The sequence below is a fragment of the Canis aureus genome, chromosome 26 (assembly GCF_053574225.1).
Source record: "Canis aureus isolate CA01 chromosome 26, VMU_Caureus_v.1.0, whole genome shotgun sequence".
NCBI classification, from domain to species: Eukaryota; Metazoa; Chordata; class Mammalia; order Carnivora; family Canidae; genus Canis; species Canis aureus.
Window position 1 is genome coordinate 37,692,255 of NC_135636.1, and position 27,003 is coordinate 37,719,257.

At 54.4% G+C, this 27,003-nt stretch overlaps 2 protein-coding genes across 5 annotated transcripts in view; one reads left to right on the forward strand and one right to left on the reverse strand.

Annotated features, from left to right (window-relative positions):
* The first annotated feature begins 16,082 nt into the window (after nt 1–16,082).
* Nucleotides 16,083–22,356, forward strand: KCNK15 (potassium two pore domain channel subfamily K member 15). 2 transcript variants are annotated; one of them, XR_013365384.1, is made up of 3 exons: nt 16,083–16,406; nt 20,333–21,386; nt 21,465–22,356. XR_013365384.1 is itself a non-coding variant. In XM_077873298.1 (2 exons), exons 1-2 carry the CDS (start codon nt 16,124–16,126, stop codon nt 21,043–21,045), a joined length of 996 nt encoding a protein of 331 aa, XP_077729424.1. In that variant the 5' UTR covers nt 16,083–16,123; the 3' UTR covers nt 21,046–22,356. The 2 variants fall into 2 exon arrangements, 1 of the variants encoding a protein (XP_077729424.1); XM_077873298.1 differs by having other exon boundaries at nt 20,333–22,356.
* RIMS4 (regulating synaptic membrane exocytosis 4) overlaps nt 21,829–27,003 on the reverse strand; it is an 87,884-nt gene continuing 82,709 nt past the window's right edge. For all 3 annotated transcript variants that reach the window (XM_077873302.1, XM_077873300.1, XM_077873301.1), the window contains one exon: nt 21,829–26,388. In XM_077873302.1, the coding sequence (XP_077729428.1) occupies nt 26,170–26,388 (219 nt within the window). In that variant the 3' untranslated portion in view covers nt 21,829–26,169. The remainder of the gene's footprint in view (nt 26,389–27,003) is intronic.

A 27,003-nucleotide genomic window follows, 5' to 3' on the forward strand; every position in this document is an offset into this window, starting at 1 on the left:
GCTCCCCTGCGTGCGGTCGCTGCAGCATTCAGGGGTAGGGCATGACAGCCTGGACAGGTGGCTGTGGGAACGGGAAAGAGGGAATGGTTGGGGGAATCAGCATAGCCCAATGTGAGATCTGGTTTGAAGGATGGATGCGAAGAGCAGGAGAACTACCCAACACATCCCTGGGCTTTGTGCTGAAGGATGGCAGGATGGACAGGCCACACGGGCAGAAACCAGGGAGAGTGGGGGAGCCTACAGGTGGGAGGGGGTGTCCTCGTTGTTTTGAGTTTGAGGAGGCAGTAGTCACTCAGGACAGTGTGGCTGGAGGCAGCTAGAGATCAAAGATGGGTTGAGTAGACATGGACAGACTGACAAGACTTCAGGTTGGGAATTAGAGTTGCTCGCACAGAGAGGAGTAGATCATCAGATTGCCCTGGCCATTTAGTTATGGAAACACAGACAAGTCCGTGTGTATGCTGGTGTGTATAACCTCCCTCACCCCTGTCCTCTCCACTGCTCCCCCAGCTGGGGTCTATCACCATCTCTGCCGTGATGACTTCAGCAGCCTCCTCTTGCTCTCCTGGCTTCCACCCTGATCCTTACAGTGTGGATCCTGTTAAAACCAAGCCAGACCATGCCACACAACCTACAGGGCCCTGCACTGTGCCCCAGTCACCTCTCTGCCCTCACCCCCTTGCTCATGCTCCTCTGTCCTCCTGGCTCTTTCTTGAACATGTCAGACACACTTCCACCTCAGGACTTTTGCACTGGCTGTTCCTGCTGCCTGACATCACCTTCCCCCAGATACCCCCCAATGACTAATCCCCTTGTTCTCTTTCTTGTGTGACTCATAAGTTAACACTTCACTGAGAACCCACTGAGAACCCCTCTTCCATTCCCCCTGATACATGTAGCACACATCATGGTGTGACATACTACCTGACTTGTTTGTCACATTTATTATTTGTTGCCTGACTCCACAGTTGCTGGCTGGGACTTCTTATTTTCTGCCTTGCTCCCTGATGGATTCCCAGGACCTAAAACCATACCCAGGACAGAACCTGGCTTGGTCCTTACTGAATGAATGAAATAATATATTTTCCTTTCGAAAAGGGGATTTAATGGGACTAAGAAAAGTAAATACATCGTTGTCAAATGGGAATGGCTGCCCAGTTGACAGTGATTGCCCAGTGGCCATGTCTGGGTGGATTAGGGCTCCCGCCCATCCCCACCCGATATTAAACCTCAATAGTTCTCAAAGTGGTGTCCCCAGACCAGAAACATCAGCCTCACCTGGGAACTGATTAGAAATGCAAATATCTCATATTCCATTCCAGACTCACGGAAACTCTTGGGATGGGGCCAGAAGTCTGTTTTAGTAAGTCCTCCACCTTATTAGAATCGTGTAAGATTATTAGGGTGGGTAATAGCTCGCCAGAATGGAAGACGGTGATATGCTGCCCCCTTGCGGCACTGGAGTGCACGAACGGCCGGGATTCCTCCCTACTCGTGTCAGTCCTGCGGTTCGGTTTTCTTTACTGCAAAGACTTCACAGATGCCCAGACTGCACAGGTGCCCGTGAGGACCCCTGCACTGCCCTGGGGGCGAGCCTTCCATCTGTCCCCAGGACGACTCCTCTGGTCCCTCTGCCCACAGCCCAGTCCCTCCTCCCAGGGGCTAGACTCTGCAGCCAGAGGCTCTTTCTGGAGCACAGTTAGGGTTATGCCACGGCTTCAACCCCTCCAAGGCTCAGAGCTGCCCTCTGGGATGGGTCCAGACTCCTTCCATGACTCACGGGCCCTGTTAGGTCTTCCAGCCTCCTCTGTGCTCCACCACACTGGATGGTTGGGGCTCCCCACTCCGGCCCAGGGGCACTCCTTTCCTCAGGTCTAACCTGGGCTGATCCCCAATTGTTCTCCATTAGTCCTGGTTATCACATCTACCTGAGGTGAACCCTCCCCTTGTGCGCTGGCTCCCACCCCTCTCGCTTCCTCAGGTGATGTGGCCCTGCCAGATGCCCTTTCCACGCCCCTGTTTTCCATTTCTCCCTCTCTTCCAGATGATTCCCATCAACATACACACATGTTGGCTACTCCGCTAACAAGAGGTAGGGATGTTCTCTTCAAGGGGCAACTCCAGCAGCCTCATTGGGGGTGCCATGTGCTCTCAGAAAGTCCATCTGCCTCTTGATGGACAAAGTCTGGTCTAGGGTCAGCCAATCCTCAACAATAGGCTTGTGATATAGCCGATTCTCAAGAACTTTTCTGGTATGATTGATTATAACACCAGCGGGAACCAAGGGCAGGAGCCCAGGCCTCTTGGACACCCTCAGGTGAGCCAATGAGCATAGCTGTAAGTGGCCCCATAACACTGATCTGGTTCTTACCCGTGGCCCATTCACTGCCTCCTGGCCCCTCACTACCGGCTTTCACTAAAGTGTTCTGAATCTCACGGCTGGGCTGGGTCTTTCCATCCAGTCTCGGTGGGGTGGGCAACATGAACACGAGCTGCTTCTCCGCAGCCCTGAAGCCAGCAGGCAGCCAAGCACAGGTGGTTGACTTTGACTTTCACCATCTTCTCCCCTCAAAGACCAGACCTCCATGTCCAGATAACCCTCCTGCATCCCCAATCCCAAGACAACTCCTTCATATGCTCTCGCCCTCCTGTCCTCTCTTTGCACCTGCTCTGCACCCAGCCCTCATCCCCATCAAAGCCCAAGGTTTCGGAACCAGATGCACGGTGTCACCACCTACTCCAGATGGCCAGTCCAGGGTCCCGATGGGAAGGCCTCCCTGGGACCTTTCACTCAGATTTCTCAGCTATCTGAATTCCATCTCCAAAAGAAATCTACATTTATTTTACAATTTTAGGTCAACAGTCATATTTGTAACGTTTCCTTAATGACTGTAGTGTACATATGGGTCTTCATCATATTACTACTTCTACCCTGATGTATGTCTTTAAGGAAAACCAGATTCCAGTACTAAATAGGCCCCAAATTGGGAGCATTCTTCCTGGGCAAGGAATATTTTAACATTGACAATGTTTAGATTTACTGGCATGTGGTGATGATAAAAAGCAGATCAAATTTAGCCAGTTTAAAATTTTTTAAAAAGATTTATTTATTTATTTATTTATTTATTTGAGAGAGAGAGAGAGAGAGAGAGAGAGAGAGAGAGGCAGAGACACAGGAGGAGGGAGGAGCAGGCTCCATGCCAGGAGCCCAACTCGGGACTTGATCCGGGGACTCCAGGATCGCACCCTGGGCCAAAGGCAGGCACTAAAACGTTGAGCCACCCAGGGATCCCCAGTTTTAAAAATCTTTAAAGACAGGGATGCCAGGGTGGTCAGTTGGGTGCCTTCAGCTCGGGTCATGATACTGGGGTCCTGGGATCCAGCCCCACATGGGGCTCTCTGCTCGGCAGGGAGCCTGCTTCTCCCTCTCCCTCTGCTGCTCCCCCTGCTTGTGCGCTCTCTCTCGCTCTCTGGCAAATAAATAAATGAAAAATCTTTTTAAAAAGTCTTTAAGGACAATGTACCTCTTTGTCACCCACATCGGGGGTGGGGGGCAGACCACTTCACCACTATGACCTCCCCTTGGCCTACCATGGCTTACTAGCTAAACCACAAAGTCTATTCCTCAGTTACATAACATTCCTAACAGGTGGTTCCGGTTGGTGGTCTCCTCCACAAAACGATTAAGAGACTCAGGCTTCTTCTATCTTATGGCTCCACCCCGTCCCTACCTTCTCTGCATCCAGAATGGCACGAACAGGTCAGGTAGGCAGTTCGGCCATTCCATACAAAGCCTCAAGACTGTTTCTGTAGCAATTGGGATAGTGTTACCATCATTTTGACTCAAGTAGCCAAACTATTACAGGGTAAGCCTTTGATTGCCAGAGGCTAGGTCTGCCATCCTGAGAAGAGACTGCCTGAGAAATAAAATCACACAGAGCCAAGTAATTAAGAGAAACAGATGCCAGACAATAGGTTTTGAACTGCTGGATCCAGCCATGCCTGAAGTTATATATCTCTAAATGTTTCGGTTATGTGAACCACTAAATTCCATTTATATTTAAACAAGCCTGAGTTGGGTTTCTATCACTTGAGCTAAAAGAGTCTTGACAAATATAATCGTATATGGCAGTGTAATTACCGGTCTATTCTTGGCTTTTCTGTTGGGCTTTGCTCCCTAGAAGCCAAGTGGATTTCTGATTCATCCTTGTATCCCTGAAGCCAGCACAGGACCTGGCACACTGTAGGTATTTACCACATGCCTGCTGAATGGTGACAGAGTTGGGTTCCAGCCTCAATTCTGCCTCTGGTTTGTGACCTTGAGCATCTGATTTTCCTTTCTGAGCCCTGCTTCCAATTGCAGTGGAGATGGTCATCTCTGACCTGCCTCGCTTGAGGGCTGTGGTGAGGACCAGATAAGTCCAGGCTTATGAAAGTGCTTGGCAAACGAAAGTTCTACATACATGGGAGCTATAATTATATTTTCAAGGATATACATTTTGTCCTAATTTCACCAGTTCTGTGTTCTTGGGACACAAAGCAGACGGCATGTTGGAAGAACAGAAGGAAGATCCGAGAAGAGCAGCCTCAGCTGCCCTCGGCACCACCTCCCTGCAAAATCAGGCTTCACGCACCTGCAGATGAGACAAGCAAGATGGGCCCCTGGTGCCCAGCACCCGTCTCCCACAGAAATCCCTGAGATGAGGGGGTCCCAGTGCCTCCTTACATTTGAGTCCTTGTAAGTGACGTGATAATGGGGCAGAAGCTGGCTTCTCGTTCCCCAAACTCTCTTTTCCTCCTGGGCACCCAGAGAGACACAGCATTTTCTGCCCAGGCAACTGAGGTCTGGCCAGGGGGGATATGATTCTAGATCTGAACCATAAACCCCCTGTACAATCCACCACACTTGTCTGCTGGTCCTGTGTAGAGGACCCAGCGGGGGACTTCAAAGCTCTAGAACATGAATCTTAACTGTTCTTTATGAGGCAAGGTCTCATCGGGCAGCTGGTTGTTGGGCGAACGCGATCAAAAAGACTAGACTGCAGATTGACCCCTGAGCTGGCCCCAGCACTCAGAGGCTCCCCACCCCCTCCCCTGTCCTTGGAACAGGGGTTCCACTTGCCTTTCCTCCCAGAGACCGCTCCAAGGACACAGCCTTGAGATGGTGATGCAGCATTGAGAACACCTGCACAGCATACGTGACTAAGCCCAGGTAGGGCTTCTTTACAAGCTTTAATTTTTTTTTTTAATTTTTTTTTTATTTATTTATGATAGTCACAGAGAGAGAGAGAGGCAGAGACACAGGCAGAGGGAGAAGCAGGCTCCATGCACCGGGAGCCCGATGTGGGACTCGATCCCGGGTCTCCAGGATCGTGCCCTGGGCCAAAGGCAGGCGCCAAACCGCTGCGCCACCCAGGGATCCCCTTTACAAGCTTTTAGAATTTGGCAGGCAGGTGCACGGAGCCACTGGTCTTGCTGCTGCCCGAGACAAGCCTCGTATGCGAATTCCCTCCACCATTATTAAAACTTCCACCTACCAACCTGGAGCAGCCTGCCCCTCCCTGTGGTCTCTCCCTGCCTGCGTATATGGGGGCCAGCTTCAGTCTACACCCGGGAAGCTCCCAAGAGGGTTGTGCGCCTATGCTGGCAAAATCTATGATCTCCTTCTCACGCTAGTAATATTAAACGCATAAAACAAAACATATGGGATTACAAGGGAAACAAATGATCAAAATATCATCACTAAAACAAAAAGGTATGTGAGACAATTACATATGTGCCTCTTTTTTTAACCCAGTAAACAAGATTGAGTCTGGTTACCATAATTTCAGTGTGGTGAATAAGGAGGATACGGAGTACTTTGAGATGTCCGCAATAACTGCAGCGTGCTATGAAAATACCCGTGATTTCTACGGGCAACAGGTAAGCACAGCTAATACTACTTTAAATTCCATGCACAGACCCCTCGTCTCTGGGATAAGAGTCTCTGCGTTAGGGCACGATGGGACAAGAAGAAGCCTGGGTCCTTGGGTGACCTCATAGAACAGAGGCCCCTGCCACTATATTCAACCCAGAAGAAAAGACTATTTTCCCCCAGGAACATTGAGACTCTGGGGCCAGGCTTGATTTACTGCACCAGCTGGGTGAACCGCAACAAGTCATCCAACCTCTCTAATCCCCATAAAGAAACTGTAGGCCCCAACCCCAGTCTTACAGGGTGCCCATGAGGACAGGGGACAATGGCTCTAGATGCTTGCAAGCTCTATGTAAAGTGTATCTGAGGTCTTCAGGCATCAGCTCTTGAACTGGGACTAAAAATAAGGGCAACACAGTGGAATCTCCTTGAGTGAAATGGACACCATCTGTAGGAACGTCTTTTTAACCTGAACTGATGACCTTCCTAATTGGGGCGGGGGGGGGGTATGAAATTCATTCTAAGAGGATGATGATTATAAACAATCCTTGTGAATGTGCCCCATTGTTCTTACTCTGCAAATGGAGTTGGGAGTCTTACTGGGACTCCCACATATTTTATGAAATTTGGTAGTTGCAAAAGGCAGGAGACCACAAAAATAGCCATTCATAGTATCACCCCAAACTAATAAAGCTGAGAGAGGATCTGATCCCTGGCCTGGCAGAGGTTTGAATGACGTTAATACTTAACATGTCCCGAGGGTTCCAATGTGTCTCAAACTGATCTAACTACTTGGCCTGTATCATTGGTTTATCGAGTGATCTGAATTTATGAAAGACACGCAGAAATGGGTTTAGTTTCCCTTCAACCATGGTCTTTGAACACATTCAGCCAAACTTCTTGCCTGTGCCTCTCAGTCCAGCATGAACGCTTCTGCTGAATCAGCACTGACCCTACACCTCAAGAATGCATATTCTTTAACTTAACAAACTGTTAGGTAGCCTAACAAGGTGCACCTTGCCACACTATGCGGTACGTACTCTTGTTGATGGCATCTTACAGCTACAGAGGCCCAGAGAGGTGAGGTAACTTGCTCCAGGTCACACAGCTAGTAAGTCATAGACACAGGATTCAAACCCAGCCTATCTGGCTCCGGAATCTTGCCCTTAAGCTCGGCATTATAGTTCTCTGCAGCACTGAGAGCAGTGGGAGAGTTCCTTTCACACCTTTCTCACCCACCCCCCCAACTCCTCCTGAGTTCTAGCTTCTCCTGTTTATGAGGCCTGAAGGGAGCACAGTGGAGGGAAGGGGATGAAAATATAGCTGGTTTTGCTTCAGGTCCTCTCAGGGGGATGAATTCCTTCTGTGCGGCAAGTGTCCAAAGGCTGGTATCCCTGGGCCACATGAGGAGCTTATTCTGGGGCCTCTGTAGTGGTCTCCTATCTGTTGAGGGATATCTGAGACCCCTTGACCTCTCTCAAACTCTGCCCCCAGAAGTACACTTCCCAGCCTCTTTCTGCCAGAGTCCTCTTTCCTGGAAAGCAAAAACGATCATCCCTTTTGGGCAGGATACTGAGCAGATGGCCCAGCACCTACTCAGCTCATGGGAAGCTCGCCCATCTTTGCATGGCCAAATGGTTGGGTATGCAGGATGCCCCCCCCTCACTCCCCACTACCCTGCCATCTCTCTTGAACCACTTTCTGCAGGCTCACACAGACACTGTGGGCAGATGTGCAAGCCTGCCTGATAAATGGTCAGAAAATCAGGTACCATTCACCACTTCTGGCAAGAACCCGAAATCTACCAGCAGAATCTGTCAGTACAAGGGGAACACCCCTTTCTCCTTTCCCCCAAGAAAATGGAAAAAGAAAAGGTATGTCGTTTCTCCCTGCTCTAGAAAATCATTCTCAAATTTGAATCTTCTGCTTATGGAGGCTGAGGGGGCAGGGATGCAGGAGGAGAAAAGCTCGTATGACATCCCTAAAAAGGTCCTGCAGACATGGGTCTTGTGGCTTTCTGGAATATGGGGGCATTTAGCACCTTGTGGTTTTAACTGGAAATATGAGGCAACAGGAAAAGTTTCATTTAAGATTCTGTTACATGTATGTCATCAAATTTCATCCTCACAACAGCCCTATATGGCAAGTTTATTGATTAGGGTAACGGTAGTTGCTATAACAAGCAAACCCCAAAATTCAGCTGCTTAACACAACTGAAGTTTCTTTCTTACTCACATAATATTCCAAGGCAGGTGTTCCTGTTGGAGTTCCCTCGTGTGGTGAGCCAAGTGGCTCACAGGTTATGGCTCCGGGCTGGGGGGGCCTTCTGCAGCTAGATGGCAGGCAGGGATGGAGAAGCTCACCTGCTTCCTGAAGGCCCCGCCTGGAGATGACACTCACCACTTCCACTCATGTTCCATTGGTGGGGGCTAGTTACGGGGTCATGCTAGACTGCAAATGAGGCTGGGAAGTGTAGTCTCTGTCTGGGTAGGTGTCTTCCAGAGACAACATCGCACTAGCCTTTGATAGTGTGACACGGAAGCTCTCTTTCTTTCTTTCTTTCTTTCTTTCTTTCTTTCTTTCTTTCTTTCTTTCCATCTTTCTTTTTCTTAAAGATTTTATTTATTCATTCACTTAAGATCTTATTTATTTTTAAAGATTTTTTATTGAGAGAGATAGAGCATGAGCACAAGAGGGGAGAGGGAGAGGGAGAAGCAGACTCCCTGCTGGCTGAGCAGGGAGCCACCTTGGGGCTCAGTCCCAGGACCTAGAGATCACAACCTGAGCTGAAAGCAGATGCTTAACTATCTGAGCCCCCCAGGTCCCCACAAAGAAGCTTTCTTTACCAAGGTCTGTTTAATCAGGCTAACAAGTGCTCTGCATTCTTTCTAAACACAACACTCCTGCCCCAAGCATAATAATGAATGCTCACGGCTGGTGGGCCACACCAGGCACTCTGGCACTCTTGCCTCCCTCTGTTCCCTCCCACAGAATAATGTTATAGATCGAAAGTTTGTGTACTGCTCACCCCCAAATTCATGTGTTGAAGTATTAACCCTCAATGATGGTATCAGGAGGTAAGGTCAAGAGAGGGTGGAGCCCTTATGAATGGGATTAGTGCCCTTATAGGAAGACGTATGAGAGGGCTTGCTTTCTCTGTCACCCAGGAAGAGGGCTTTCACCAAGAACCCGGCCATGCTAGCACCCTGATCTCAGACTTCCAGCCTCCATCACTGTGAGAAACAAGCCACTTAATCTATGGTATTCTGTTATAGCAGCCTGAGCGATGACAAATGGCACATTTGCCAAGAATCTGTTGGGTTTGCTCCCAAACCAATTTGCACCGGCCACACTTGTTATTGTAACGATATTCCACAGGCTGGTGAAATATGAGTGCAAAAAGGAAGAGATTTGTTTTTATGAAATTCGCTAGAGATGAGTTGCTAAAAAATACTGTTGATTTAGGCATGGAAGAAACAATGACAAGACAGCCAGAAAAAAACTGCCACAAGAATCTAGAGAGATTCTGCACTCAAGCTGCTGCACAAGGTCTTCAAATCCTGTTCCGCTTGAAAGAAACCCAAATCGGAAACCAGAAGGCAGATTCTGTAGCTTATGTGAGGAGGACAGAGTGAAAAGCCAATTAATAGCTCCACACTCAAAGATAAGAATGGAAAATGTTCAAGGTATATGTCATTTAGAATAATTCCACGCTTTCATTCACTAACCCTGGGCCCCACTGAGCTGGGTGTGTAGGCTTCCACAGGATTATGAGCCTCATCTTATAGGTGAATAAACTGAGGCCCAGCGTGATGGCAGCTAAATGATGGAGCCAAGATTCGAAAGCAGCCAGTCTGGTTGCAAAGTCTGTGCTGTCCAGTGATGTCCAATGGAAGTTTCCATGATGATGGAGATGTTCTAACCTGTGCCTGACCCTGGCATGTGTGGCTAATGAGCAGGTGAAATGGGCTGGTGTGACTGAAGAACTGAATTTTAAAACTGAATTGAATTTTAATTAATTTTTAAAAAGATTTCATTTATTCATGAAAGACACAGAGAAGCAGAGACACAGGCAGAGGGAGAAGCGAGCTTCCTGTAGGAAGCCCGATGCAGAACTTGATCCTAGGACCCCAGGATCATGACCTGATCCGAAGGTAGATGTTCAACCACTGAGCCACCCAGGTGCCCCAAATTTTAATTAATTTAAAGACAAATGGCCACCCACACAGGGCTAGTGGTTACAGAGCACAGAGCAGCTCTGTGCTACACTAACTTTAAGACCAGGCTTAAAGACCTGAGCATCGCAGGCTTTTTTAGGGTCTTTGCTTTGACCCTTTCCAGACAATGATATCTTCTCAAATCAAACCCTGCCCTCTTTGATTCAGATGTCTCTTGATCCCAATCCATTATGGTGACTGGAGGATGGGAGGACACTAGCAGGAAGAGAAGGGACAAGTCTATCAGCAATGGCTGAACCCCAAATGCCACGTGGCTATGACCACTATCCTGTGCTGACACTCCGCCATGCTCCTCAGGGCAGGGAAGCATTGCCTTTAGGAGCAAGAGCTTGCCTGCAGGACAGGAGGGCTCCTTCCCTCCTTGACTGTGTGATTTCCTCGTCACTGCAGCCCTTGGAGCCTTGGCTTCCTCCCCTGGGAGGTGGGATGAAAAGTGCCCAGCGTAAGGGTGACATGAAGTGACATCTGCTGAGCCCCTAGATCTCCACTGGGATCCTAGTCACTGACCAGTAAATGTCCTTCCAATTCACTCCAACCCTCAGGGTAACCCTCCTGCTCAGAGCAAAGATAGAGTGGAACCAAAGGAGGTGGGGATGGAGAGAGAGAAATGGTTCCTTTAAAAAAACAATTTTATTGTGAAAATTCTTAATCGTACATGAAAGGACACAGAATGGTTTAACAACTCCCCATACTCCTATCAGTTCATTTTAAAAATTATTAACCAGAGTAAAGGTATCAGTTTTTATTTTTTAAAAATATTTGTATTTATTTATTCATGAGAGAGAGGCAGAGACATAGGCAGAGGGAGAAGCAGGCTCCCTGCAGGGAGCCCAACGTGGGACTCGATCCCAGGACCCTGGTATCACGACCCGAGCCGAAGGCAAACACTCAACCGCTGAGCCACCTGGGTGTCCCCAGAGTAAAGGTTTCAGTATCTCCCTTAACCCAAAGATAACCATCCTTCGGAAAGTGAAGAACTCCCAGAGGCTCCAACTGAATGGCCACAAACTCATGTTGGGAATCCTTTGGGTGGCTCTGTTGGGTCCCAACAGTCAGAGACAGGGTCATGCTCAGACAGCTGTGGCTTATCCCCCAAATAGTATCTGCATCAGCCTGGAAACAATGGTGCCCCCCACACTGGGAAGGGCTATGGCGTTTCCCTGCTCCTAGCTTCCATTTTTCTGGGTCCCTCAAACCATACAGTTTGTCTTCCAGTGCCTGGAAGATTCTGCAAGAACCCCAGATCCTACCTATAATGTTCTTTAAGTTAGCAAGAGGCAGCTTTTTATTTCTTGCAGCCCAGATTCCTTAAATGATACTCAGGCTGCAGAAAGGTTACAGCTGTCATCTTCAAGGAGCTGGTACCTGAAGCCAAAATAATCCATTCTTTTAGGACAGAGACGGGAGAGAGATCTTATCAGGAAAAACACCTGGGCTCTCTGGGCTTCTGGAAAATTACTGAACTACATTTTAACTTTAAAAAATCAATCCTTTCAGATCCCAGGAGGCCTGAGGAATAAGCAGTGCGGAAAAGGAAAAGAAAAAATTAATTTGGCATAAGGGGTACTAGCATTTGCTAGGCACCTACTCTGTGCTGAGTGCTCCTTCACACTTTCATCTAATCTTCACAGAAGTACTGGGAGTCCGATTCCTTCATGCCCATGTCACAGATGAGGAAACTGAGGCTCGATGGTGAAGAAGCTTGCCCAAGAGGGCAAGGCTCACTGAGTGAGGTCTGGCTCACTCAGAAATTCATGTTCTTTCTTACCTTCTGCCCCACCCTGCACCACCTTACGTGACAGCCACTTGTCACTCTCCCAGCCTGCATCTTCTCTTGGACATGGGAATGGCAAGGCCTGCCTGGCTCACAGAGTGTTCAGAAGGTTCTAGACTCATAAGGGATGTGGAATGCTTTGAAAGGCACCCAGGATCCAGCTGGGGGCTGGGACACCTTCCTCATCATCCTCAAAGAGGATCCTGGAAGAGGATCCAAGGCCTCGTGGGGGTGCTACGCGTATGGCTCTGGCATGAAGGGACAGAGGAAAATCGCTGGGTCCCCTGAGGTCCCCAAAGGAGGAAGGAGTGGGGGAGGCCGAGGGAGGGGCAGCTGAAGGAGGTGCCTCGGAGTGCTGCTGTTTTGGGTGACTGCTCAGCTGACGGTTTTGCAAGCTGAGAAATACACATACACAAACTCTGACCTCCTCTGGCTTAAAATAGAGCTGCTGAACCCAAAACGCCAAGCACAGGGCAGAGTCACCTGCCTGGCGGAGCCAGACAGCTCCCCCAGGGCCCCAGTAAAACCCAGCCCCAGCAGGCACACCTGACAAAGCACCGCTCAGCTGTGTGTCACAGGGGCCTCACGACAGTGGGGGTGGCCAGCAGCCAGGGCTTCTCAGCTCCATCCTAGAGACGAGGAAGCTGGAGCCTGGAGGGGCTGTGGGAGGGGCACGATGCCTGACGAAGCCGTGGGGTATAGTGGAAGGATCATGACCTTAGGGACCACACAGTCCCGAGTTCAAGTCCTGGCTCAGCCGCTGCCTGGCTGTGAGGACCTGGCAGGCGGGGCGTCTTCTCTTCTGTGCCTTGGTTCCCCGCACTGGAAAGCGAGCGCTCCGTTAGTCATGTCTGTGAATATGCCTAGCACAGACATGTGCTTCCAGAAAAAGAATTCTTGACATCTGCAGGCAGGCAGGCAGGCAGTTGTACAGAGGGAGCAAACGAGGCTACTGCTAGCGGGCACCTGGGAAGTGACACACATTATCTTTCATGATCCTCCCCGTGGTCTTGTGAGGTGGGCATTATTATCACCTGGGTTTCTCCGAGGGGGAAACCAAGTCCAGAGAGATGTCCTCCCCACATTCACCCACCTAGACAGGAGAGGAGCTGGAATATGAGCCCAGGCCTTGTTGACTCCAGCTTGTCAGTGGCCAGGACTCGTTAACTGTCCCCGGAAAGCTCTTTTCAGAAAATCATGGTGCTCCCCACCCCGACCCCGCCGAAGCTGTGGCCCAGGCTCCTGCTCCTCTGGAGGCTGGGCAGGAACCAGAAAAGAAAATTTGCTGATGCCACTATTGCAAATGAGGCTTTCTGAGCCACCGAGATGCAGTCTGGCTTCCCACGGGAACAAGGGGTGCGAGGCCCCCGATTCAGCCCCAGAACTGAGTTCCAGAGCCCACGCTATAATGTCTCTGCGGGCCCAGGGCGTTCACTCGCTTGTGATATTTGAAACGGTGGCTAACACTTCTAGATGAGTCCTCAGGGCCAGATGCTACTTTTAGCGCTTCCTGCCTATGGGCTCCTCCGTCCTCACAACCACTGAAGTCATTCCCGGCTGCTGCTCAAAGAAACGATGGCAAATGTAGCGGCTTGAACAACACAAGTGTGCATCTCCCACTCCCGTAGGATGGAGGGCTACACAGGTGGCACTGGCCTGAAACTGAGGTGTCGGTGGGACCGCATTCCCTTCTGGAGGCTCTAGGGAGGCATCGCCTTGCCTTTTCCAGATTCTAGAAGTCACCTGCTCTCCTTGGCTTGTGGCCCCTTTGTCTCCATCTTCAAAGCCAGCAACGTCGGGCCAAATCCTTCTCATTATCTCTTTGGTTGTCCCTCTTCTGCCTCGGTGTCCACGTATAAGGACCCTTGTGATGCCCCCTGGCCCACCCAGATAGTCCAGGATAACTTCCTGTCACCAGGTCAGCTGATTAGCAACCTCCACTCCACCTGCAACCCTCATCTCTGCTGTGCATCCTAACCTATTTATAGGTTCCAGGGAAAGAACGTGGGCATCTTTGCAGGGGTGGTGCACAGCACCTTATGAAACAAGAACTTTGCTAACCCTGTTTTACCAGGGGATGAGGGGGAACTGAAACATCCCAAGTTTGTACGGCGGTAAGCAGCAGAGGTGGGATATGAACCCAGGCAGTCATGGTGCAGAGTCCCTGCTCTCAACTTCTCCAGGCTGCTGCTGGTCATCTGTCCACAGTCACCGGGTGTGTGCTGTGCCAGATCTGGGTGCTGGGGACAGAGAGGCGACCAGGGGAGGCTCCCTGTGCTCAGGAGGACATCCCAGGTATGGGATGTGAGGATCACAATGCAGTGGGATGAAGGCAAGATGGCAGGAGCTCAGAGGCCTCTGGCAGCACAGAGGACGGCCACCTGCAGAGGCGCCAGGGAAGGACGCATCCAATAAACTGGGAGCTAAAGGATGTAGCCATGCCTACAGCGTAAGGAGACTGTCATGATAAAATGCATTGATACTTGCAAAGTGCTTCATCCTGGCAGGCATTCAATAAATGTGGGCTGGTGAGTGTGATGGGAAGGGGACTGTTCTAAGCAAAGCAATTTTGTGCAAGGAGCTGATAGTTCAGTGTGGCTGAAGCAAAGCAAAGCAAAGCAAAACAAAACAAAACAAAATCACAAAGGGACTGTAGGGGGAGAGGCTGGAGTAGGGATCCGGGGAGAGGGGATGCGTGCCAAGGCTGCAGCAGAGTCCAGGCCACGTAGATGCTCTGGACACCTGCAGGAGAGGCTGCCCGGGGCTTGCCCAGAATCCCCACAAAGACCCACCCTGGACTCTGAAATGAGTCTCACCTCAGTGCAGGGCAGCAGGAGTGGATTCCTTGGGGAGTGAGGTCGACGGAAGGCTTCCCAAGCACCCAGCTGTTCAGGCCAAAGACCCAGGCATCATCTCGAGTCCCCCTTTGCCCTCCAGATCCGGCCCATCAGCAGGGGCTCCTGCTCCATGCATCAGGGTAACACCAGCTGGGGTAACGGACTGCCCCCATTGCCTCGGGGCTCCACACAACAGGAGCTCAGAATCGGTGCTCCTGGTCATTCGGGCACCCGGGCTCCGTCCACTGTGGCTGTGCCCTCTCCTAAAGACTCCACCTCTCTGCATTCAGTCTGCAAGTGGGGGAGAGAGAGGTAGAGCATGGCACGGGGAAGGCCAGGCCTGGAAGTTGACATAGGTCACTTGTGCCCACATGCTGTTGGCAACAGTTGTAAGTGCAAGGGAGGCTGAGACATGTGGCTGGGCGTGTGTGCCCAGCTCCAGCTCCCCACCACATCTCAGATCCATGGGCTTCTCCGCACCTCCGTCCCTGCCACCCACCACCACCACCATGCACGTGGACGACAAGAGTCTCCTAAATAGCCTCACTCTTAGCCACCACCCCTTTCCCACAGGACAGCCAGGATGCTCTCAAAAAAAAAAAAAAAAAAAAAAAAAAAAAAAAGTCAATCTGATCACTGGCATGTGTTTTCTGGATACAGCCTTTCTGGTCTAAGGGACTATAAGACCCTGTGTGAAGTTGCCACCCTACTGTCCTGCTCCCAGCTGTTCTAGCCCCAGCAGACCAATTCCCCAGCCACGCTGGTTCTCTGCTTACGGGCCTTGCACCTGCTGCCTGGACCCTCCCTCCCCAGTCACTCCTCAGGGAGACCTTTCCCACCACCTCCGCCAGCGTCCCCCCCCCAGGAACGGTTTCCCTTCTGTCTCCCACTTGTCTCCCACTGTGTGTCTGTTAGACAACCCTCCTTTCTAGGATACCAGCTCTGCGGACCCCGAAAAGCTTGTTTGCCCCAGTCGGTGCTCAGTAAAGTTTTGTCGGATGATTGAACAAATGAATGACTGGCCCAAGGTCCCAGGACCATAGTGGTGGGGACCGGACACCTGCAGACCCGGGCTTTGGGCGCTCGCTCGCCCCAACTGTCCCTGCGGGCAGACACCTGCGCCCCCGAGCGCCCGGCGGGTAAACAAAGGCAGGGGACTGGGGGGGGCAGGAGGAGCCCGCTCGGCCCTCCTCGCCGCCCCGCTCCCCGAGGCCCCGCCTCCACCCCCCCACCCCCGCGTCCGGCCGCCGCAGCCCGCTGGGGCGGCGCGCGCGGGGCGGAGGGCGGGGGCGGGGGCGGAGCGCGGGGCGGCCGTCGGGGCGCACGGCCGGGCCCGGGGCGCGGGGCCCGCGGCGCCGCCATGAGGCAGCAGAGCGTGCGCACGGCCGCGCTCATCCTGTGCATCCTGTCCTACCTGCTGGTGGGCGCCGCGGTCTTCGACGCGCTCGAGTCCGAGGCGGAGCGCGGCCGGCAGCGGCTGCTGGCCCAGAAGCGCGGCGAGCTCCGCAGGAAGTACGGCTTCTCGGCCGAGGACGACCGCGAGCTGGAGCGCCTGGCGCGGCAGGCCGAGCCGCACCGCGCCGGCCGCCAGTGGAAGTTCGCCGGCTCCTTCTACTTCGCCATCACCGTCATCACCACCATCGGTGAGCGGCCCCGCGCGGCCCCGCGACGCCCCGGGCGCGAAGCCCCCTGCGGTCCTCCGCCCGCGCTCCGCCGAGGGGCCCGGCGTGCACGCGGGCGGGCGGGAGGAGCCAGGGGCCCAGGCTGGCGCGGAGGCGGCACGCGGGGTGCGGCGGCCACCTCCGGGGGGACCGTGGAGCGGGCGGGCGGCGCGCAGTGGCCGCAGGTGGAGGCTTCCCCGCCCGGCCGCCTCGCCCTCGCCCTCGCCCTCGCCGCGTGACCTCAGGCGACTTGCTTAACCTCCTGAGCCTCACTTTTCCCCTCTGTAAAATGGAGCTTGCGGATAGGCCTGATGTCAGGGCTGCGCTAAGATCATCATTGCCAAGGGGCTAACGGCTGCAGAAAGTTTTAGCGCAGGGTCTGACACATAGAAAGCACTGGAAAGGAGAGATGGATTTTTGTATTATAATTATGCTGCTACTCCATGAGAACGGCATCCAGTCTGTCTTAGTCACTGCAGTGTACCCAGCCTAGCGCATAGTAGACACTCAATAAATATTTGTGGAAGGGATGACTGATTATCACAAGCTTTGGACCTCACCCTCGGGGATCCAGAGCAGTTTCTCTGCAGCATCTGGACCGTCAGCCGTTGCCATGGCTACCGTCTGGCTGGTACCTGCTGAGCTGAAGCCTGGGGAAGCAGGAATGGAGTGGAGCAGGCTCTGCAGGGCTCCAGGCCGGGTGTCAGCTGCTTCCCGGGTCCCAGCTGTGGATGTCTAGGCACACACACCACCACCACCCCGGCCCGGCCCCAGGGCTTGGATCACCACTCTGAGCATTGGAGAAAGTTTTTTTCATAATGCCCCAGCAAGTGAGCGTGAGCTGTGGGTTAAGAACCTGGCAATTACATAGCCCAGACTTCTGTTCTCATCTCTGTCACCTCCTGTCTTCTCTGGCAATTGGATGTACCTCTCTGAGTCCTAGTTTTCTCGACTGCAAATGCAGTTCTTGCTACCTCCCTGGGTGGTTGCCAGGTTTAAATGAGGTCAAGTGTGTAAAATGCTTGGCACGGTGCCTGAGGCTAATTAGGCACTATTAATTAGTAATAATAACATTTCATTGTTTGCCAGCTGTGGGCCCAGCTCCCATTTAGCCCTTTATGCCTCCTGTCAACATGCTTCCTAGGCACCTCTGCTTCCCTACCTGGGGTCAGCCCTAGACACTCCCTGTTGCCATGCCAGCGGGTGGGACCCCATCCACCTCTTTTCTGCCCACCCCCACACTATCCAGAGGCCTTTGGTCTTCTCTGCTGGCAGCTCCTCTGTGGCATTTGGGAGCCTGAGGAAAGGGACCCAGTGGAAACAACCGGAATATTGCCTTTTCTGGCCACCTGGGGGCGCCAGCTCGTGCCGTGTGATCGGGCTGCATAAGCCAGCCTTGCAGAGAGCTGGTCGCCAGAACTCAGGAGCTAGAGTTCTGTGTGGATGAGAGAGGCCCTGAGCAGCTGTGGAGGAGAGTGGTTAATGGCTCAGGCCCTGGGATCTTTGGGCAGCTCCTCGCTCTGAGCCTTGGTTCCTCCTCTGCAAAATGGGGATCATAATATCATCTCCTACAGTTATTGGGGGGGGGAGTACAATAATCTCTGTAGAGTACCTAGCATGCTTAATTATTTTCATCATTCGCTTCACTCTGTCAAAGCCTGACATAGCCCCCAAACAGCTGGAAACAGCACTGCCCCGGCACCTGACTGCCAAAGAGGCTCCTCTGTCTCACACTCAGCACTCCCTTCGGTTAGATTTGATTACTGATGATGATGATGAGGATTAATTATTAAACTTTCATTGAACCCTTAGTCTGTGTCCAGCTCTGTTCAGGACACTGGTGACTAGGGACACAGGGAAGTGATTGGCATGGTCTCTGGCCTCAAGGACCTCACAGTCTAGTGGTGGATGGAGCTCCCCCAATAACAGATGGAGACAAACTGACATGAGGAGTCATGGGTCTTTAAAACATGTACTGTGTTGATATTTTGAATAAATTATACATGCACACAGCACACACTCCACGGGCTACAGAAGAGGGGAGAATGAAAAGGGAGTCTCCCTCTCACCCGGTCCCTCAACCCATAAATTCCTTTCCCTGGATTAAATATAGTCATCAGTTTTTTGTGCATCCTTCCGGACATATTCTCTGCTCATGAATTCCTTTAAAACACTTCCATTATATAGACATTAGGTTGTACCCACTGTTTTTTGTCTCTCGCTTTTTTCACTTGATATTTTTTGGTGATTTAAAAAAAAATCCCTAAAAAGCTGTGTCACCTTGGGGTGCCTGGATGGCTCAGTCAATTAAGTGTTGGACTCTTGATCTGAGCTCAGATCTTGATCTCAGGGTCATGAGCTTGAACCCTGTGTTCCAGCCTACTTAAAAAAAAAAGAAAAAAAAGCTGTGTCATCTTTTCCGTGGCGGTAGAATGGGGGTTCTCGACCTTGGCACTATTGACGTATTGGACTGGGTAACTCTGTTGCAGGGCTGGCCTGTGCATCATGGGATGTTTAGCAGCATCCTTGGTCTCTCTGCCCACTAGAAGCCAATAGCACACAGCCACCACCTCCCAGTTGTGACAACCAGAAGTGTCTCTAGCCATTGGCAAATGTCCCCCTGGAGGACAAAATTACCCCTCGTTGGAGCCACTGCTATGGAGGGCTCTGTCATTCGGTGAGCACCCTGATTTATTGCACCAGACCCTTCTTGATGGACTCTTGGGTTGTTTTCACCATAAGCAGCGATGCTTCAGTGACGACCCACATGCCTACCACACTTTGCACACGTGTGTCTTGGAGGACTAACTTGCTAATTGTGGAACTGCACGACCCAAGGGTTTGTACATTTACACTTTGGCAGATGGTGCCCATTTGCTAGAGGAGGCGTATTCTCTTGGGCAAAGGCTCACCTGACTTTCCTGGGTTATGGACTCCTTTGAGAAAGCCACGAAAGTTTTCACTGCTCTCGCCAGGAATGCTCATTTCCTGCTGATGGCACAGTGGTCCAGGATTCAAGGAAGCCCTCTCCTGTGTAGGTCTCCTGTGACAGTGAAGAATTGCTACACCAGACTGAAGAAATACTTAGGGATGTGGGAAGAAGTGGGCTAGGGGGAGTGGGGAAAAGGGTTTCAGGGGAGGGAAGAATCATGAGAAGAGGCAAGTGGAGGTGGGGTGTGCTGGTTGGGGAAGCAACGCGGGGTGAGGCTGGACAGGTTGGGGGGTGGGAGTCAGACGCCTCGTGAGAACTGGTGGGTGCTTTACCCTGTGGGTACTGGGGCATCATGGAAGATTTTGCTCTTTAAATCAGGGCATCATTTACACACAGTGAAACGCACCATTTTCCAGTGTAGCAGCCTTCTGCAGAGTTTTGACAAATGAGGGCCTGTCAGGCAACTGCAGCCACCACCAAGACCTAGTAGGCTTCCATCACCCCCGAATTTGCCTTGCCTCTTTCCGGTTAACCCCTCCTCCAACCACAAGGACTGGCAACCACAGATCTGCCCTCTGTCCCCACAGTTTTGCCAGAACGTTTCCAGAATGTCATTTCAACGGAACGGTGCAGTATGTAGTCTTTTGAGCTTGGCTGACGCAGCTGAGATCCACCCTTTGCTGGGCAGGTAACCCTCTTGGTGCCTTTCTGTTCCTGAACAGATGCACTGGGTGGACGTTCCGCAGGTTCTTTGCCCGTCCCGTCCCCCCCCCCCCCCGACCGAGGGAGGACGGTGGGTTGTTGACAGTTTGGGGCGATTAGGGATAGCGCGCGAGGTCTCAGAGGCGGGGAGCGACCTAGTTAGAAGCAGGAGCTTCGGGGAGGCTGCGCCGGGGCGGGGCCGGGGCGGGGCAGGGGCGGGGCAGGGGCGGGGCGGCCGCGGCGGGCGCTCACCGCTCCCCTCCTCTCCCTCCAGGGTACGGCCACGCCGCGCCGGGCACGGACTCGGGCAAGGTCTTCTGCATGTTCTACGCGCTCCTGGGCATCCCCCTGACGCTGGTCACCTTCCAGAGCCTGGGCGAGCGCCTGAACGCGCTGGTGCGGCGCCTCCTGCTGGCGGCCAAGCGCTGCCTGGGCCTGCGGCGGCCGCGCGTGTCCCCCGAGAACATGGTGGTGGCCGGGCTGCTGGGGTGCGCCGCCACCCTGGCCCTCGGGGCCGCCGCCTTCGCGCACTTCGAGGGCTGGACCTTCTTCCACGCCTACTACTACTGCTTCATCACCCTCACCACCATCGGCTTCGGCGACTTCGTGGCGCTGCAGAGCGGCGAGGCGCTGCAGAGGAAGCCGCCCTACGTGGCCTTCAGCTTCCTCTACATCCTCCTGGGGCTCACGGTCATCGGCGCCTTCCTCAACCTCGTGGTCCTGCGCTTCCTGGCGGCCAGCGCCGAGGCGCCCGAGCGCGCCGCCCGCCGCCCCGGCCCGCTCCGCGCGGGGGCGCCCGAGAGCCGCGGCCGCTCCCCGCCCCGCCGCCCCCGGGCCCGCGCCCGCGGCTCCGCCTCGGTCTCCTCCCGCGCGCAGCGGCCGCAGCCGGGGGCCCGCGACAACCTGGGCTTCTCGCCTCCCTCGAGCCCCGGGGCCGTGGGCGGCGGCGCGGCGGGCAGGCCCCCGGCCCGGCGGAAGTCCATCTGACGGGCGGCCCGGCCCTGGCCGCGGCCCCGGGCCACCGGTCAGCACCGCCGCGCCCCGGGACTTGGGCCCTCCCTCCTCTCCAAAAATAGAGTAAAGCCCCAGCGGAAAACCCCGGAGGTGCGAATCCCCGGTGGTCCGCGTGGTTTGGGGAAGGCGTGGCCACGTCAGCCTCCCGGGAGAGGCTGCCCGGCCCCGGCCCCGCCGCCCGCCGCCGCTCCCCTGCTGTGCAAGGGGCAGGTTCTCCGCGGGGCCTTGGACGCGCACCCCGGCAGGAGCCTGACCCGTGTGGACCTGGAAGCATGTCCTGTCCGCGCTGCTTGAAGCCCCTCACTGGCCCACGTGTGAGTGAAGCGCGCCCCCTCCTCGGGGCCCCCTCCCCCTCCCCCCCCCCCCCAGTCTGATACTCTGTCCCTGGCCAGTGCCGCCCCAGGACGAGAGGGGGCCTTGCTGACACCCGCATCCCTGGGGCACCGGACGCAGCAGCATGCCCTGGAGGAGCCCTTGTCTGGCGGCAACTGAGATCTGGGTCCTGCCAACTGCCCACCATGTGACCTTGGGGACTGTCATCCCCGCCCTGGGCTTCGGTTTCCACGGCTGTAATAGGGCTGCGGTTCACCTGGAATCCGCTCCCCACCCCGCTGCATCTCTGGAAGGGTCACGTGCCCTGCCCCCTGCGACGCCCCTGGTGGCCCTGCTGGCATCCTGTAGCGCTCTGCTCCTCCGAACACCAACTCCCCTTGGCTTCCCGGACAGAACTCTCCATACAAAGCAGAGCCAGCCAGGTTAGAAAAGCCAAAAACTTTTAATTTTCAACATGAGCTACATGGTCATGAACACAATGCAACATGGCCCGCTCCAACCCAGGCCTCCCCCCGCCCCCGGGAAACCCTCCCTCCCCAAAGTCCCGAGCAGCTCCCGCTCCCGGAGAGGGAGTGAGGGAAAAAATGGGTGGATGGAAAGGCCCCCAGCCCATGGACCCGGGGTCTGGCCTCCCTGCTGCTCATTCAGGAGGCAGCCAGGGAGTGAAGCGGTTCCAGATGTCAAGCCTGAGGCCCCGGGTTCGAGTCTCCACTTCGCCCTCACAGAAGCTAGGAGCACAATGGACACGGTCCGCCTCCCCCCACAGGGTTGGTGAGTCCGATGAGCTCATGGACATGGCGGCTTTCCATCCACTCCTAGGTGCTGCTGTACAGACAAGGGGCCCTCCCAGAGAGCCAAGGGAATCATTACAGGGGAATGTGGGGGGGCTTGCTCCCCTGGGCCTGGCACAGTGCTGCTGCTCAATAAATAAATGCAGGTGGCCTTGCCTGACGCAACAGCTGTGCTCCAAGGTGGGGGTGGGGGGGCTCGGCGCCGCCTCTGGACACAGGTGCCCAGGAGCTCCTGGTTTAAGGAACTGGATGGTGAATCAGCTTGTAAAGTGCGTAACCACCCCTTAAACTACCTGCCTCACCTCCTCACATCACTCTGAACTGCTGCAGAACTGAGTTCTAGTCCCGGCTCCACCATGAACCCACAGTGGGACCTTTGAAGGTACCCTCCCCTCCCCAGGGCCTCAGCTCCCTCCTCTTTACATTGGAGCTCCTAATACTGATCCCCTTTACTGCCAGGGGCTCTACTGAGGCTGTACGTGACAGTGACAGTGACGTAAAAGCACTATAGGAAGGCCAGATCTTGTTACAGCTAAAGGTCTTGTGAGGCTTTCCCTAAGAGGAGCTGTGCCACGGCCACCTCGTTCCCACACAGCCCTAGACGGGAAGGGGGTGCTTCTTATCTCCCTCACGTTGGTCCTACAGGGTTATGACCCCCTCAGTGGGAGCCCCTACCTGGACACTGAGACCTGAACCAAACCCTGTGCACCCTCAGTCAGCTGGGCCAGGCCTAAAGAGAGCAAAGTCTCTCTGGCAATTCTCTCCCCCAGACCTGGGCCCGCAGAGATGGAATCACACAGGCTGGGGCCCCCACAGCTTAAAGACCACAAGTACCTATCATGGCAGGTGTGCCCAGGCAGTGGCTTCCTGTCCCAGGAAGGAGGGAAGCAGGACAGAGCCCCTGTCTTGTCTGTGGCTCCTCTGCTGAAGGGTCTTGGGCAAGTCACTTCCTGACTCTGGGCTTTAACTGCCTCACCTCTCAGATGGGCTGCAATTTGCCCTGCCCATCTTTTCTGGGCCGCTGGAAATCTCTACAGAGAGAAGGGAGGAGGAAGTGTCGTGGGAAATGCAGCCCCACTGGTTCTGCTCTGGCTCAGCCTCAGCCTCAGGTGGGGGGAGGCCCAGGCTGGGGGTGCCACTGAACTCACAGGCGACCCCAGAGGCAGGCCTCGGTCCTCACCTATAAAATGGACTTCGTGAATGGTCCCCGAGGCCCTCCCCCATGTGTACAGAAAGCAGATTGTGGCAAAGGGAAAATGGAGGCTTCCTCCCACGGTAGCCTGTGACCTTTGGCCCAGTGATTGAAAAAAAAGAATCAGCCCCTAGTGACCCCAGCTCCTGGCTCCCAGCTCTCCACAATTCCACTTCTCAGCTACTCTCCAGATGGAGTACAAGCTGGCAAAAGATCAGACAGCAGTAGAGACAGGCTGGGTTTGAAGGTTCCCCAAAGCTAATGCTGAGAACTGCCACCCCCTCCCCCAAACCCCCATCTCTTGGTGAGGACAGACAGTGGTTCCCACACCAAATGGTCAGAGCCCCTTGGAAGCAGGGCACGTGCTCACAATGATGATACAAAGAAACAGGGCTCTAGCCCCCACCCCACCCCACCAGGAGGTGAACTGAGATTTCACAGAACAAACAAGAAAGTCATTGAGGGGGGCCCTCGGTGACCACCCCCAGGATGTTGTTATTGCTTTGGAGCAAGCTCTCTCTCTTTATAAAGGCTGTGCAGACCCCAGAGGGTAGGCTCGGGCAGGAGTGGGGGGCACGGGGGCACCGAGGCCTCTCTCCCTCTGTGTGGGACAGCCAGGGTCTGCCCCCCCCCCCGTCTTTGAAAAGCTACCCCTGAACAACCAGAGCAGGGACGGCTGGAGAGAGAAGGCGCTCTCCTGGCTCAAAATATTCCGAATGATGAGTAATAAACGAACAGCAGAGAAATCACACTGGTTAAAAAAAAAAAAACAAACAGGGGAGGGGCTGATTCTGGGCCTCAGATCTGAGGCCATCCAGAGCCCTGCTGCCTCCTGCCCCAGCCTCGGGATTCCACCCAGCACAATCCCAGGAAGCTTGGGCATCTCCGTCTCCCCTTCCCAGTGCAGCATGGGAAGCTCCATGGAGGCGGTATAACTCATCCAGAACTTTAAAGGCTCCCCAGGGCTTAGACAGGCAGAGGGAGGAGAAGGGAGAGAAAGGGAGGGAGGTGGAGAGAGAGGAAGGGGTCCCAGGTGGAAGAAATTGCCTGGTCGATAGCCTGCAGTGAGGCCAAGGACCAGGCGGGGCTGAACACCGCTGGGCATCCCCAGTGGAAGATGACATCGTCCCGTGGAGCCCAGGCCTCTCCACCAAGGCCCACAACCCTCCGGGGTCCTTCACAAATAAAACCAGTACCAAAGATAATGCATCAGAACATCTGAGTATAAGGGGCAGCTCCAGCTACAACCCTGGGGTAGGGGGTGTTGGGGAGGGAAGAGGAAGGGCTGGCCTCCCATGAACCAGGCTCCAGGCCCAGACCCAGACTAGTGAGGAGACAGCCGTCTCCTGGAATGTTCTGGTGCCTCCTCTCCACCCCCGTCCTGGAACTCTGCAAGGACTATATGCAAGCTAAGAGCAGGCCCCAGGGCCTGGAACACTAACTCTACCCAGCTAAACTGGACTACGCCCTACACAGCAGGGACTGGGTTAACAAGGGGTGGTGGGCTGCTGGGTGCCTCCCAGGGGAGGTGGCAGAAATGTGCTTCTATAAAGAGGGGCCAACCTGTGTCCTCCCAGCATGCAAAAGGGCTTCCAGAGGCCTCGGGGAGGGCTGGACCAGGAAGGCAGCTACCCAGGCCCGCTTGAGAAGGAATCTCCTGATTCTTACACTCATGAGCCAAGGTAGTTGAGGCCGGGGCAGTGGGTTCTGCCCTTAGTACAGGATGGTTTGTTTAAAAAGACTAAAATAGGGAAGCTCTGTTGCCTCCCCAGACCCCTAGCCTGGAGGCAGAGGGGTAGACAAGAAGACCTTTGACCTCATCCAACGAGGAGGGCTTCTCCTATTTGGGAAACCCTTGCCTTGGCACCACCAGTCAGTCCCAATCCCAACTTTACTCAGGCTCCCTCTCCAGTCCGGCGTCCCCAAAATTCAGAGACGGTGAGTGCTCCGGACTTGGGGTTCTCGAAAGTCAGGGTCCCGCAGTTCTTCCACCAAAACACAGACGACCCAGTTCTTTCCAGTCCACTGTTTCCAAACTAGCTTGTTGCAGTCCCATGGAGCATAGCACCCCGGGGGGGGGGGGTGGGTTCTGTGCCAGGCTCAGGGCACTGCCTCCTTTCCTTTGGTCCCTGCTGGACCCCCAAATTCCTAGAGCCACCGGAAGAGGGGCAGGCAGGAAGGGACAGACACGGACTCAGACACGCTGCGGCAAAGCTCCTTCCACAGGCAGGCGGAGGGAGGCCGAGCTCCTCTTCAAGCGGGAGGCTCTGGACCTCCCCGGAGCTGGCTCCGGATCCTTGCAGAGCTGCCCCATCGGCTCTGGGGCAGGAGTAGCTGCCTGAACCCGGTACCGCAGGAAAGACACTTGCTGGTAATTGGCACCATGGAGATGGCCGCTGGGTTCTGGACTTGGCTCCGGGCAGCGAGCTTCCGAGGAGGCAAAAAGGGGGAGCAGTCGGACAGTGTCTGGGACGGGAAGATGGTCTGCGCTGCCGCCTCAATCTTTTCCTTTCTCCGGATTGCAGCCACGTCCACCAGGTCGAGAACTGGCCAAGTCAAAAGTGCAGCCAATCCCGTTGGGAGAGGGAAGGTCTCAGGGGGTAGGAGGCAGAGAGGGGGTGAGGAGGGGCCCTGGGGGGGCAGGTTTCCCCATTCTGCTTCCCCGCTATGGGGGAGAACCCCATCCTCCTCTGTTCAATGTGCCCCTGGGCCTGGGGTCCCAGGTTGGGGCTGGGCATTCTCCAGGCCTTGTTGGGGAGCCCCCCCCGCCCCACCCCGGCCCTAAGATCGCTCGCCACAGGGCCCCACGGTGCTCTCAAGGGACAACTGGGACGCCTGCCGGAGCAGGGGGCCCGCGGCGGGGTCCACCATGGAGGAGGTGGGGAAGAGCTTGTACCAGCCCACGGCTAGGGTGGTCAAGTCCAGCTCCTCCAGCAGCACTCGAGCCACACCCATGAACTGCTTCCGCTCCATCCGCCCGTAGTTTCCCCATACGATCACCTGGGGGGCAAGAGACGCTGCGGTTCAAATCCTGCCAGTGTTGCTCACAGGTCACCCCCGCACCTACTCCATCTCTGAGTCCCGTGGATGCTACTGCCTTAGAATGCCCCAGGCCTGACCGCACTTTCCTGGCTCTGGTGCCACCATTATCGCTCGCCTGGACCACTGGCTTCCTGCCTCCCAGCTAGCCCTCTCCATTCCACCCTCCACATCCTCCGTCTCTGAAGCCAAGCCGGGATGGCTGACCCTACATTGTGAGTCCCCTGCCTGGTCTGCCCCCCTCCAACCCCCACCTGGCCCCCTGCTTCCAGATCCTGGGAAACCCTCCACGTGAAACAAGTTTTAAAAGTGGCTGGTAGAGGTGCAGGTGCTAACTCCCTTCCTTTTCCCAACTGACTCCTCTACAGTGCCTTCCCTGCACTGTGGTCAGTACTCTCTCAGCATAGCCAGTTGGGTGATTCCAGTGGCTGCAGGACCCCCACGTGCTTGCTCTTATGTATCTCCAGTTCTAACTCTGTCCCCTCCGTGAAGGTGGGCTGGCTCCATCATTCCGTAGACCCTGGCGGTTTTCATACACAGCTTCTGGGGTCAGACACATGTAGTAGGTTCAAATCC

Bases quoted from the DNA above. Each gene is read 5' to 3' on its own strand.
- KCNK15 (XM_077873298.1), top strand. From the start codon at position 16,124: ATGAGGCAGCAGAGCGTGCGCACGGCCGCGCTCATCCTGTGCATCCTG. The intron at 16,407-20,332 runs GTGAGCGGCCCC...CTCTCCCTCCAG, and splicing joins CACCGTCATCACCACCATCG to GGTACGGCCACGCCGCGCCG.